This window comes from Ichthyophthirius multifiliis (genome assembly GCF_000220395.1).
Source record: "Ichthyophthirius multifiliis unplaced genomic scaffold scaff_1120509251265, whole genome shotgun sequence".
Taxonomy (NCBI): Eukaryota; Ciliophora; class Oligohymenophorea; order Hymenostomatida; genus Ichthyophthirius; species Ichthyophthirius multifiliis.
This window is the reverse complement of record NW_004086043.1, coordinates 42,593-56,293: the sequence shown is the minus strand read 5'-3', so window position 1 is coordinate 56,293 and position 13,701 is coordinate 42,593. Positions and strand designations below refer to the sequence as shown.

The following is a 13,701-nucleotide window of genomic DNA, read 5'->3' as shown; positions in this document are numbered from 1 at the left end:
ATAATAAATGTAACTTTTTTTTATATTATTATATATTTTAATAAATCATGATAAATAATAATTTTATAATTTATAATATATTATTTATGAATATAAAAATATTTTACAAATTTAATAAATATAATATTAATATGTTTATTTTTAAATAAATATATGTATTTAATATATTTTTCCATAAATTTATTAATTACTTATTATTTTTTCTATTTTATTTTATTCTTTATGTTAATTTTAATTTATAAATGTAACAAAATAATTGTTTTTATAATATTATATTAATATATTTATTTTCTTCAACAATTTTACTTTTTATATTTTTCTTATAAATTAATTATTTAAATTTATTTTTATTAATCTTTTTTTATAAATTTAAAGCAAGTTCTCTTTTCTATATTTAAAATATGTAATATATATTTATATTTATATTTTTTTTATATTTATATTTATTTATATAAATATATATCATATATTAATATTTTTAATTATTTTATTAAATTTATACATAAAAACAAATATTATAAATTAAATTTAATGAAATAAAATATATATAATAAATATCTTTAATATATAATAATATAAATAATTTATGTTTTTTATGCTTTTTTAATATAATATTTGTAATATTTATTAATATATATTATTTATTATTAATTTTTTTTTTTTTTCTTTCTAAATATTTTATTTATTAATTTATATATATATATATTTATTTTTATAACTGTTTTAATTTATTATTTTTTTAATATATAATTTAATATATATAATATATTTATTTAATTTTAATTTTATATTAAATTTATTATAGGTAAGGTAATATTTTAATAAAATGCAAAACTATTTTCTATTATTAGTTTATTGTATATTTATTTTAAATATTATAATAAAGATTTTTTTTTATTTAAATATTTAATTAATTTATTTTAAATTAAAATTTATAAAGATAAATAAAAAATCAATTTAAAAAATATTTTATTTATTTTAAATTTAAAATATAAAAAAATATATATATATTTTTTTAAATTTATAATTTAATAAAATATTTAATATTTCAATAAATTTTATAATTAAAACTTTTAAATTAATAATTAATTGCTCAACTCATATATAAAATATATATTTTTTTTAATTATATATAATTAAGTTTTTTTTTTTAAAATAATAAAAAAAGTAATAAATATCAAGTTTTATTGCTATTTTATTTTTATACATTTTAAAAAATGATATTAAATTAATTTGATTTAACCCCAATAAAAAAAATGGATCCCATTTTAAGTAATTGTAATAAATAAAAAAATAATAAAAAAACATTTAAGGAAGCAATTATAAGCAAATATTTCATATCGAATTACCAATTTTAATAAAATATATAGACTAATAAGGAATAGAAAGAAATCCTGCATAAATAGAATTGATAAATTTAAGAATTTTAACTTTCGCAAAAGAAAAATAATTAGAAAAAATGACTATTGAACTTACAACCGAAAATGACATTTTTTTTATTTTTATCATACGTAAAAAAAAAAATATAAGAAATATAAAATAAATAGGTTAGATAATGAAATATATGAATATATAAAAAAAACACAATAATTATAAGGAAATTTTCCTCAATATTTATAATCAACATAAAATCATATTACCAAATGTAAAACTGAATCTTAAAAGTAAAAATAAAAAAAATATGAAAATATTTTATTTTTAGATTTTCTTGTATTTTGAATATAAAACCAAATAATACAGGTTTCATGTAAATCATTTAAACCTTAAATTATAAAGATGTTGAAGTTTTAAGATATGATATGATAAGTGGAGATGATGATATAATAAGGCAAAATGTCTCTTATAAATATGGAGCAAGTAAATCGAAATTAAATTTAATGGATGGAAGAATTAAAGACATAGAAGAACTAGTTAAACTTAAAAATCCTTAACTTTTGCTACATATATAATAAATAACGAATAATGTATATTAAAATACTTAAAAAAGTATAATTTAAAGTAAATAAGGAAATAATTAATAATAATAGGGTTAACAATAATAATAAAGTTATATTTAATAATAATAAAGCTATATATAATAATAATAAAGTTATTATACTCAACATTGAATTTTATATTTCTATTAATTAATTTTTGCTAAAATATAAATATGTTTTTAAAGTTAAAAGATAATTTTTATATCTAAAAACTACATATATTATGTTTATTATATAAATGCGATAATTTTAGTTCTTTATTATATTTATTTTTAATTTTGCTATCTTATATAAAATAATAATATATATAAATTAAAACAAATAAAAATAAATAAATAGTAAATAAATAAAAAAAAACATGTTTGATTAAGATAATAATTAATTTGAAGTAAACATAATAGTTATTATATGTTTGGTTCTTTGCTATCTATTTATAGGATAAATACTTGAAAAAATAAAAGTAAAAATAAAATCAAAATCAAAATCAAAATAATACTAAAATAAAATATTAGTTTCACTATATCCATGAAACAGGTTTTGGTATAATATTAGGCATGATTGTTGGTATAATTCTTTATAAATTTTACGATTCAAAAGTATTTTTTAAAAATTGAATAAATCTAATTTTTAATTATTTAAAAGCTTGATTTTGACAATAATATTTTCTTTTCCATAATTTTGCCTCCAATAATATTTGCGGGTGGTTACAATTTAAAAAAACGTTGTTTTTTTAAAACTTTTAATACATTACTGTGTATGGGTTATTTGGTACAATAATAAATTTTTTAGTAGTATGGGGATTAACCTATTTAATTAATAAAGCCGGTTTTTTTTTCTTTTAAACATAGAAAATATAAAAATAAAAAAATAAAATAAAATTAGGTTTAATAAGAAATTTTGATTTAGAAAATCCTATTTAATATTTAAATACAAAAGCTATTCTTTTATTTTCCGCAACAATATGTGCAACTGACAGTGTTTCAGCTTTAGCCATGATATCTCCATCTAAATACCCAAAACTTTTCAGTATTATATTCGGTGAAGGAATGGTAAATGATTCAGTATCAATTATTTTATATACTGCAGTTTTTGAAATGGTAAAAGATCCTAAAAAAGAAATAGAGTTCAACTTTTTAAAATTTTTAGAAATGTTTGGATAATTTATAAAAAATGCAGTTTTAAGTATACTTATGGGATTGGCTTTTGGCTTGTTTGTGACTTATTTAACTAAAAAAGTACGTGTGTTTGAATAACTTCCAAAATTAGAGACTGCCATTATATTTAGTTTTGGTTTCCTTTCATATTTATTATCAGAAATATGCTAACTTTCCGGAGTTATTACAATTCTAGTTTGCGGAATAACTATGTCTCATTATTTAATGTATAATATATCTGAAAAAGCAAAAACTACCACAAAAGTAGTTTTTGATACTATTTCTTAAATTTGTGAAGCAGTTTTATATATAGCATTAGGTGTTGTTTGCTTTTAATTTAATGGAAATGATTTTAAGCAAAAATGGTCCTGGAGTTTTATTTTATTGGAAATTATAGTATGTTTTCTTTCTAGGTTTTTCAGTATTTTTATACTTTCATGGCTTTTTATTGGGTATTATTAATTTAGGAATAAAAAATGTCGAATAAATGTATATGAAATTTCTATTATTTGGTTTGCTGGAGTTATTAGAGGAGCTATTGCCTTTGCTTTGATTTTAAAAGTTCCTCTGGAAAATGATTCAGATTATTCTACATATATTGTTTAAAGTACTACTTTTGCAATTGTGATTATAACAACAATTATTTTGGGAGGAATTATGCCTAGCTTTGTGCATTTAGTTCTTAAAAAAATGTAAGTTAATCCTTAGTTTGTAGATAACAATTCTATTCAGGAAAGTTTAGCTTAGGGAGAACCTTATCAGGATAGATAATATAAGAGTTATAGCTAGAAAAAATGGAAAACAGTAGACGAATATGTTTTTAAGCCTTTTTTTATTTATAATTACAAAGATAGAAAAGAAGAAATAAAATAACAGAAAATCTTAAACAAATAGTTAGAAAATGAATTAATAAATGAATGTGATAATGAAATCTAAAAATAACATACAATTTAAGAAATTTAAATATAATAATAATAATAGTAAAAATTTTGAAAAAAAAAATATTATAATTTTAAATAAAAATATTTTTTAATATTAAATTATATTTCTTTTTTACAAATATAAATATTTATATTTTTTTTAATGAAATAAAAATTAAAAAGATAATGTTATAATATTCAATAATGAAAGATTGTATTTAAATAGATTATAAATTGTGTTATGTATATATCATAATATTAATTTATAAAATTTTCATTATAAATAAATATTTTTTAAGTAATGTTAATATTAAATAATAATATTATATTTATTTTTGATATTGCAAAATATTTAATGATATATGTATTAGATATAAGAAAAAACTAATAATAATATAAAATATATTTACAATTAACAATAGATTTTTTAATTAGAAAGTTTTTCATTATTTAATAAATAAAATATAATAAATTCTTACCATTTAATATTTATATAAATTAAAAAATTTTTTTTTTTTTTTGAAATTCTTTTAAAATATTTAAAAAAACAAATAATAATTTTATCTAATAAACTTTTTTTTTTTTTTTTTTTTTTTTTTTTTCATATAATAAAATCTTCTAATTTCTGGCATTATATATAATTTTATTCGCCATTTTATATTTATGTGTAAAAAATATACCCAAACGAAATCATATTTAAACTTTTAACAACTAATTATATATCTTATACATATAATCCAGTAATAAATCCTTTTTAAAAAGCAAGACTTTAATCATTCTAAAATTTAAAAATGCCTATTGTTTGATTTCCAAAAGCTATAAATACTAAAAGCTTTGATTCCAATTATCGCTTTAGAATTTCTACAGAAGTAAAAGCTTAAGAAAATTATTTTATTTAAACTAAATTCTGTTATCCATTTGTAAATTGAATTTATGAAATTTTACTTTATTTTTGATAGTTTTAGAATACTAAAACATATTTCTTTTAAAAATTACAAATTTTAAATATGCAAGAGTTATCAGTCTCAATTTTCTTAGAATTTATTCCTAAATTTTCTATTGAGTATTATACAAGTTGTCCTTAAGAACTTCCGACAAAAAATTAATTCTTTAATACACAAATGGAAATTAATGCACTATTTTTTATAAAATTCTAAAAAATTAAAAAATATTAATATAAATTCTAAAAAAAAAAAAAACAAATATATATTATTAAAATATACATTTTAAACAAAATCTTAAGCTAATAATTCGAATCTATCTTCAAGTTAAACAAAAAAATTTATTTTGGAATCCAGTCCTATAGATATCACATGATTTTGGTCAGTTATTTAAATATCAGTTATATTTCCTTTATGTACATTTTAAAGTTTAAGAGTTTATTTTACGCCTTTTAAATTTAATATAATAATGCTAAAATTATCATTTTCTTATATAGAAAGGCATAAACTATGTTTTTTTGGTAAAAAAGCGTTTTATATACTTTCTATAGATTCTTCTTCAAGTTAAAAATAAGTTGTTTTATTGCATTTTTACTAAAATTATACGAATTCAGAAGTATTTATTATTTCTATTTTTTTTTTATAGACTAATAATAATACTGTTTTATAAGAAAGCAATTTTACATATCCTTCTTCTATATTAAGATTTTCGTTTTATTAAACAAATTAATTTATATCATTTTATATAGAAATTTCATTTTAATTGAACCTTTAATTTTGATTTTAATTTTAATTGAAATTTTAGTTTTAATTAAAATTTTATCCTTAATTGAAATTTTAATTATCTGAAATTTTAAAATTAACTTATTTAATTTAACTTCTTTAATCTTCTTATTATTTCTCTTATTATTCATATTATTTTTATTTTTAATTATTATTATTTTTATTTTTTTGAAAAAAATTAAATGATTATTATTAATTAGGAAATTCGATTTTTTGTTTTTCATTGCTTATTATTGGTTTTTAAAATATTTAAGATTTTTATTAAAAGGGCTGATTTTATTAAAATGATTATTTTGGTTATTATAATATATTTTGACTTTCATTTAAAGGTGAAACTATTTTATACATTTATTTTGATTAATGATTGGCAAAATTTCTGGATTTTTCATCTGGTTGTAAAACATTAAAAGTTTTAAATTATTATTTTATATTTTTATAAAATTCTTCTATTTAAGATTACATAATATTTTTTTTAAGATTTTTGTGTTATAATGATACAAAAAAATATATAATTTACGAATATGAAATAATAAAATAATTATATATAAATTATTTAATATTTTTTAATTAAAAACATTATAACAAACATAAAAATTAAATAAATTATTTATATATAATAAATTATTAATTTATTTTTAATTTCGTATTTATAATAAAAAATATATATATATAAACATTATTTGCAATTTATCTCATTAGTTATCAATTTTTTAATAATTATTAATTGCATATAAGATCAAAAGTTTTTATGCATAAAAATGTGTTGCCCTTTTTAGAGCAATTTCGTATTATTTTTATTATATAAAAGTATTAAAAAATGGTATTTTTTTTATAAAATACTACAATGATTTAAACTTGATAATATTCTCATCTGAACATGTTTTATAAGCTTTAAACTTAAAACTTAAATCATTCGTATAAAAAAACGCTTTTAACATAAATTTTTACTAAGGATCGAGTATTTCATCCCTATATATAATATAATTCTCATCAGAAATTAATATTTCGTTTTCACTTTTATTTTCTTTTTCTTTTTAATTCCTAAAAGCAGGTAATAAATACAACTAATGATTATACTAATTATAATAATTGTAATAATTTTTTATACTGCTTTTCATCTCCACAATATCTATAAATTCTAAAGTTTTAAGCTTATAAGCTATAAAAGAACACAGTTATTTTAAATCTCCGTAATTAAGTTTTGAATTCATATAATTTAATTAACTTTTAAAATATCCTTCCGCTATGTATAAATTAACAATTTCCCTTAAATTAATTTCCATTTATTATACGTTTTATTAGTATAAAGAATGCATTTTTATAAATATTGTAAATAAAGAGCTTTTTGTATAAGAAATTGTTTATATATTATCAAAGAAATAAAACTCTAATTATTTTTTATAAGCTTATACACTTGTCTCTTCGTTTGAGTTTTATTTAAATCTTTATATTTAATTTAGATTATGAAAAACCTAAAATTTTAGTTTTTTAATATATGTTTTTTTAAAAAAAAAACTACATCTATAAAATTAATGTGTATTTAAGTTAAATATTCTTCCTAATTATCAATACGAATATGATCCATAAAAAGAACTTCCCTAATATTAAGTTTTGTTTTACCATCTACATAAAAGTAAACATTTTATAATTTTTCATCTGAACTAATAGTTGTATATTTGCTAATGATTCTATCCCAAATTCCTATTTCGACAAATTTATATGAATTTTTAAATTTTATGAAGAAATATTATTAATAAAATAATTATCCATATGATTAGTAAGAGATCTAAACTAATAAATTTTATCAACTTTTCGATAATTTTCGCTCCTGAAAAGTTCAAAAAGCATTTTTTAATTTCTATGATAAACAATTTTAAGCCTATGTTTCAAAAAAAGTTTTCTCCATAAACCTTTTTAAGGAGTTTATATTATTTCATTTTTTTATTTTGTTTTTTATATAGAAATGTTTATTTCTTTTTGTTACTAACTCTAAAAAAAAAAAATAGAAGTTTTTCTAAATTTTTAATTATTATTTGGATATTGAATACCCATAAAGTTATTATTTAAATTCGGTTCAGGGATATTTAAAACGCTTGAATAATTTTGATTCTTACGACTAAATTAAGAAAATAAACTTTCAGATGCTAAAGGAGATGATTATACAGAATATGATGATGAGTTATCGTTTAGATTATTTTTTTATTTATAAGAATTATTTACAAATGCTTTTACTATATTAGCCTTTTTTTTCAAATCATCAATAATAAAATGCACATTTTTTTTATTTGTGGCTATTAATTGTGATTTTGGCATAATTTTTTTAATTAAAGAGTTAAACACAGGCTCTTTTGCACTTCTTTTTATTTTTACAAGATTTGTATAAAAGTCTTCTTGGTAATTTTGTGTTTATGTTTATTCGATATTTATGCAAAAAAGAGATTTCTATTCTTCTTATTTCTCTTATAATTAATCATTTTGCGCAAAGTACTTTTTCGCTTCCATATAATTATTTCTTTTGATAAATTAAGTATAATTTTTAAAACAAATACTAGTATTATCATTATTATTATTATTATATTCAAAATAAAAGAAAAACTTATCTTTTAAAACTTAATTAAAGAACTCCCAAGAGCATTCATGTAACTAAGGTAAATGGAAGTTACTTTAAAGGATTCTTGAAGTTTTTGGTACATAAATTTCTATGACAAATTTATCAAAAAGTACATCTCTTATAACAGTAAAAATTGTAAATTAATTATTTATTATTTTAACACATTAATATATGATTCTTTTTTATTAACAACTTTGTTCGAGAAATTATTTACTTTATTATTTGCTTTAAAAGGTTTATTCATAATTATTTTTCTAAAATTTATTTTTCTAGTATTTTATTTTACTTATTAATTAATTCCTTTAAATAATTACATTTTCGTTATTTTATTACTATTAAGGTTAAAAATGGTTATAGACAATTATTTTATTTTTATAAGGCGAATTTATCAAAGAAGTCTTGCTTCTAATTATTTTCCCATCTGTTCTTCCTTTAAAATAAATTTACTCACCTAAATAAGACTTAAAAAAAAGAAGATCTTTAGAAATTTTAAAAACAATATTCTATATCATATTTTCATTTTCAAACCCTTTATTTAGTATTCTATAACACCAATTAGGGTCTATTTATAACAAATCCAAATATCCAAAGCATATATTATACTACTTTGTCTTTTGTTAATAAGGAATATATGTTAAATGCAACAAAATAGGTTAAAAAGCATTAAACATTGTGCTTTTAATAGTATATATAGATACATATATTACATAATTTTTAAATTTTGAGTTTTTTAGAATTATATATCTATTTATACACTAATAATAGTTTTATAACGAATTAGATTTCACTATTAAATTTCTAAGGATAGAGTCTTAATTTTATAATCTGATTATTTAAACATTTTCATATTTTTGATTATTTAAAATTATTAAATGTTTTAATATTCCATTCATTTTTTATTTTTGTATAAATAATTTTTAGAATTTGAGTTTTTTGAAAGTTTTATTTTGTATTTTTTTCAAATAATTTTAAATTATATTTATGTCTTTTAATGTTTCAATAAAGTAAAAATATTTTTCGTTATTCCAAATATTCTAGATTATAAGTTTAATCTTTTGTTTGCTTAATTATTTTATAATTAAATTAAAGTACTTTAGTATTATTAAGATTGGATTTATTTTAACTTAAAATATTTATTATATATTAAATTAGTGTTTTTATTATTATTAAAATTAATGTAATTATTGTTTCTTATAAATAATAGGAAAATACTCATTTGATGGAATTTCAAAAGGCAATCTTTTACTATTTTATGTTTCTTTATTAAAAAATACATCTTTAGTATCATATTCTATATTTTAGTATAAATCATTCATATTCTAATCTCTTTTTAAAATAAAATTTTTATCATAAATATTATTAAAATTCTTATCAAAAAGAGAATTATTAGAAATTTCTTCATCACTTTCTTACATAAAATTAAGAATAGGTATATTTCTATTTAATAAATCCCTTTTTTTACTTTAGCTTTGAAATATTAAAATAATACTTTGAGTCATAAATTTTTTTAGTGTTTTTTTAGAATTAGACATACTTTATTAATTTTAAGCAGTTGAAAATGTAATATATTAATAAAAAATTTTCTACAATTTCTTTATAAAATTAATCGAAAATTTTTATTTAAAAATAAACCTTATAAAAAATATGTATAAAAAAATAAATTATAATTATATAAATAATATAAATAATATAAAAAATAAATAATAAATATATATATATATATATATATATATATATATATATATTAATACTCGTTTATTTCTTTTAAAAACTATGATTCTCCAATATAATCAATAATTTTGCTAGCCTTAATTTCATTAGCATCTAAATTTATAAAAAGTAATGATAGATTTTTAGCTTTTATCAAAAAGGATACTTAATTTATATTTTATTCTGTATAATTGTAATTTGCTAAACTTATTTATAATTATACCATATAATAATATTGACCTCTTTTTTTCAAAAACATCAAAACATGAGTTGGTTAATTATATTATTTCAGAAGTAAATTAATTTATTATTCATTATTATATGCAGTTTTATAATTATTTTTATTTTCAATTATCATATTACTACTTTCTTTTTCTGGTATATAATTTTTGTCAAATTATTCATAAAAAATTTTCCTTCTTTTTAATATTTCATAAAAATAAGGTAATTTAAATTAATTTTAATATGTTAAATATGATTTTTCTCTAATAAAATAAAACTATATAATTATCAAAAAATATATATTTATTAATACTTTCTCATTTATACACATGTATTCATAATATCATTATATAATTATTAACTATCAAAATAATTAGAAATTTAAAATGAATTTCCGATAATTTTTTATTCGAACTAGTAATTATACCTAATTAAATATTCCAATAATTCTTTGATTTTCCCGGCATAAATAATATCGTTTACATGCAAAAGTGAAATATATTCACTTGGAAAAAGCTCAAAAGAATTAAAATATTTTTCCATAAAATTCTCACATAGATCGAAATGAAGGTCTTCCTCATTCTAAACAATCTTTAAATCAACTAAATAATTAAGTAAACCAAAATAATATAAAGGCCAAACCGTATTAAACTCAAAAGAAGTAATATTTTGAATATTTAAAGGAATAAACTTACTCTAATAATCCGAATAGACTAAAATACCATATGTAAGTTATTTATTTTCCATATTATTTTGCTTGATATATCCCATTTAATGTCTAACCCGAAAAAGCTAAGGTATCTACCCAAATTTAGACAAGTTGAATTTAAAAGGCGGATAAAATTTAAAAACGGACCTTTTATTTTTCCGTCCTTTTAAAACCCTATTTAATGTAATTAATCACATATTTATTACTTCCTATTCAATATAGCAGTTTTTTTAGTAACACTTAATGCACTTCTTTAGTGTTTTTTTATTTTTACATATCTTTGTTCCTTTTATATCTGTTTAAAAGAATTATTATCTTTACAATACTCACGAAATAATATTGACTTGGGTTTGCGTATTTCTACTCGAAATCAAAAGAATAATGTTTTTAATAAGTTGACAATGGTGTATCGATTCGAATACTTTCGTTAATAGAAAATGATAGATGATGTTCATTATTTTGATTAAAATGAATATTTACGAAATTTCCTTTTTATTATTAATAAAATGAATTCCTATTTTTTTTCTATAAATCAGTATTAATTTTATATAAATTTTCTTAAGAACTATTACAATCTTTATAAAATTCGTTCAAAATATTAACTGATGGTCCATGTAATAATCTCTATTCTTAAAAAATAAAAATATAATATAATTATATATATACAAACCTTATATTTTAAATTTAGAATGCTTACTAGAAAATTAAGATTTAGGTGTTTCATTATCAATTAAAGTAGTAGCTTTTTTTAAATTTCCAGCATTATTAATATTTTAGATTTATTATCTTAACATATTTTCTGAAATTACCCTATTGATGATTGGTGAAACTAATTTTTTGGAAAAATCTAGGCCTGAATAATTATCATTTTGGTCTATTTTTCTTATAAGAATATTTTATACTTTACTTTTATTTTTATTTTTATTTTTATTTTTATTTTAAATAATTGGTTTTTATATTTTTTGAAAATTTAAAATATTTTTTTCGTATTTTTGAAGGGCTTCCTAAAATTTTGATAAAGACCCTTTTTAGACTTGTTATTCATAAGAAATTTTATTTTTGGCTAAAATATTTTTTACACTTTATTATTTTTGAATTTTTTTTATGTTTTTTATATCAGGAATTTGTATTTATTCCAAATTAGATTATTAAAATTAATTTTCTTAATTTTTTTATATATTTTCCAACTTTTTTTCTTATTAAAGTTTCAAATAATAATTAATTTTAGAATCAAATAATTTAAAGTCATTAAATTTTGACTAATCAATAATACTATTCTAAGCTAAATTCATCATTTCGAATTAATAATTATGGCTATTTATATTATCCAACACATTATTATATTATTTAAATAAATAAGCCTCGTTTAAAGCATTTTGAAAAGCTGGTTTGTTCTTTAATATATTTAAATAATCGCTTTTTTTATCAATATTTATATTAGATTTTGTATTTAAAGTATCCTATGTAGATATTTGAGTATTTGTATATTAAGGATGCTTAGATGAATTAAAAGGAAAAGAATCTTAAAGACTTAAATTTTTTTATTTTATTAAATTATGCCTGTTATATACTGAAAATTTTTAAAATACGTCTTTTTCGGAATCCAATTTTAATTGCTTTTAATTATCTAATATAATTTTTTTAGGACATAATTTTTTATTTACAATTTAAAGATAATTATCAAAATGTTTTATTTATAGATTTTTTTGTTCCATTTATTTATTTTTATTGTAAGAGAATTTTTTTAATGGACTATATGAGAATAATTTATAATTTTTTTTATATATTATGTAATTAATTATTAAATTTAAAAAAATAAATATTATTTAAAAAATAAATTAAATTGTAATTATTTAAAAATTCTATTATTAAATAAAATATTCTTTTAATTTTTGCATTTTTAAAATTTTTATAATTTTTCTAATTTTATTTTATTTTTTTATAATTTAATATTAAATAATAAAAAAGATATAAATTGATAACAATTAAAATTTTAATTTGATACATATTAAAAGTTTTAAAAGATTAAATAATATAAAAATTACATTTACATAGTTTATATAAATATAATATAATTGAAAATATTTAAATTTTAATGTATATAAAAAATATAATTTATTTTATATTTATATATAAAAATATAATAAATTGAAAAAATAAAATTATTACTTTTAAATATATATATATTAAAATATTTCAATCAATTTTATATTATTTTAATTTTTATTTTTCTAGAATGTATTCTATATTTTATTTATAAGTAATTATTATTTAGTTATTATGTTAATATAATAATTTGGATATAATTATATTAAAAGATAATTCATATATTTTGCAAAAATAAAATTATATTTTCGCTTTTAATATAGTATTGACATTAACTTAAAGATATTATATTTATACAAATAAAACAATTAGAAAGATATTAATTAATATAAATAAATAAAAATAAAATTATTTGATTTTAAAGACTAAATATAAATTAAAATATATATATTTATTTATATATATATTTATAAATATATATTTTTTATTTATTTTTATGATATATATATTTATACTTCGTAAAATCATCATAATTATTATAATATAAATTAATTTTCTATTAAAATAAAAATTATAAAACTATTTTTTTTATATATAAATAAAATATAAAATATATCTAAAATAATTTG

General features: G+C 16.2%; 1 protein-coding gene across 1 annotated transcript, besides 21 other annotated features; it reads left to right on the top strand. All coding sequences in view use genetic code 6, as the record gives it.

Annotated features, from left to right (window-relative positions):
- Positions 1-399: 399 nt before the first annotated feature.
- Positions 400-453: a microsatellite.
- Positions 410-447: a microsatellite.
- Positions 454-954: 501 nt separating the features above from the next.
- Positions 955-1,041: a microsatellite.
- Positions 1,042-2,015: 974 nt separating this feature from the next.
- Positions 2,016-2,093: a microsatellite.
- Positions 2,035-2,093: a microsatellite.
- Positions 2,094-2,427: 334 nt separating this feature from the next.
- Positions 2,428-2,469: a microsatellite.
- Positions 2,428-2,483: a microsatellite.
- Positions 2,484-2,655: 172 nt separating this feature from the next.
- IMG5_171990 (sodium hydrogen exchanger family protein, putative) lies at positions 2,656-3,934 on the top strand (the record flags this gene model as incomplete). The annotated part of the gene is made up of 2 exons (XM_004029799.1): positions 2,656-2,801; positions 2,859-3,934. Coding segments are annotated over 2 exons (1,221 nt in total), but the record flags the coding sequence as incomplete, so codon positions are not given.
- Positions 3,935-4,623: 689 nt separating this feature from the next.
- Positions 4,624-4,652: a microsatellite.
- A 1,109-nt stretch (positions 4,653-5,761) lies between these two features.
- Positions 5,762-5,804: a microsatellite.
- Positions 5,762-5,831: a microsatellite.
- Positions 5,772-5,831: a microsatellite.
- Positions 5,832-5,905: 74 nt separating this feature from the next.
- Positions 5,906-5,937: a microsatellite.
- Positions 5,938-8,631: 2,694 nt separating this feature from the next.
- Positions 8,632-8,669: a microsatellite.
- A 1,350-nt stretch (positions 8,670-10,019) lies between these two features.
- Positions 10,020-10,117: a microsatellite.
- Positions 10,055-10,123: a microsatellite.
- Positions 10,093-10,130: a microsatellite.
- A 1,798-nt stretch (positions 10,131-11,928) lies between these two features.
- Positions 11,929-11,966: a microsatellite.
- A 1,035-nt stretch (positions 11,967-13,001) lies between these two features.
- Positions 13,002-13,047: a microsatellite.
- A 68-nt stretch (positions 13,048-13,115) lies between these two features.
- Positions 13,116-13,171: a microsatellite.
- Positions 13,172-13,511: 340 nt separating this feature from the next.
- Positions 13,512-13,553: a microsatellite.
- Positions 13,517-13,579: a microsatellite.
- Positions 13,580-13,701: the final 122 nt, after the last annotated feature.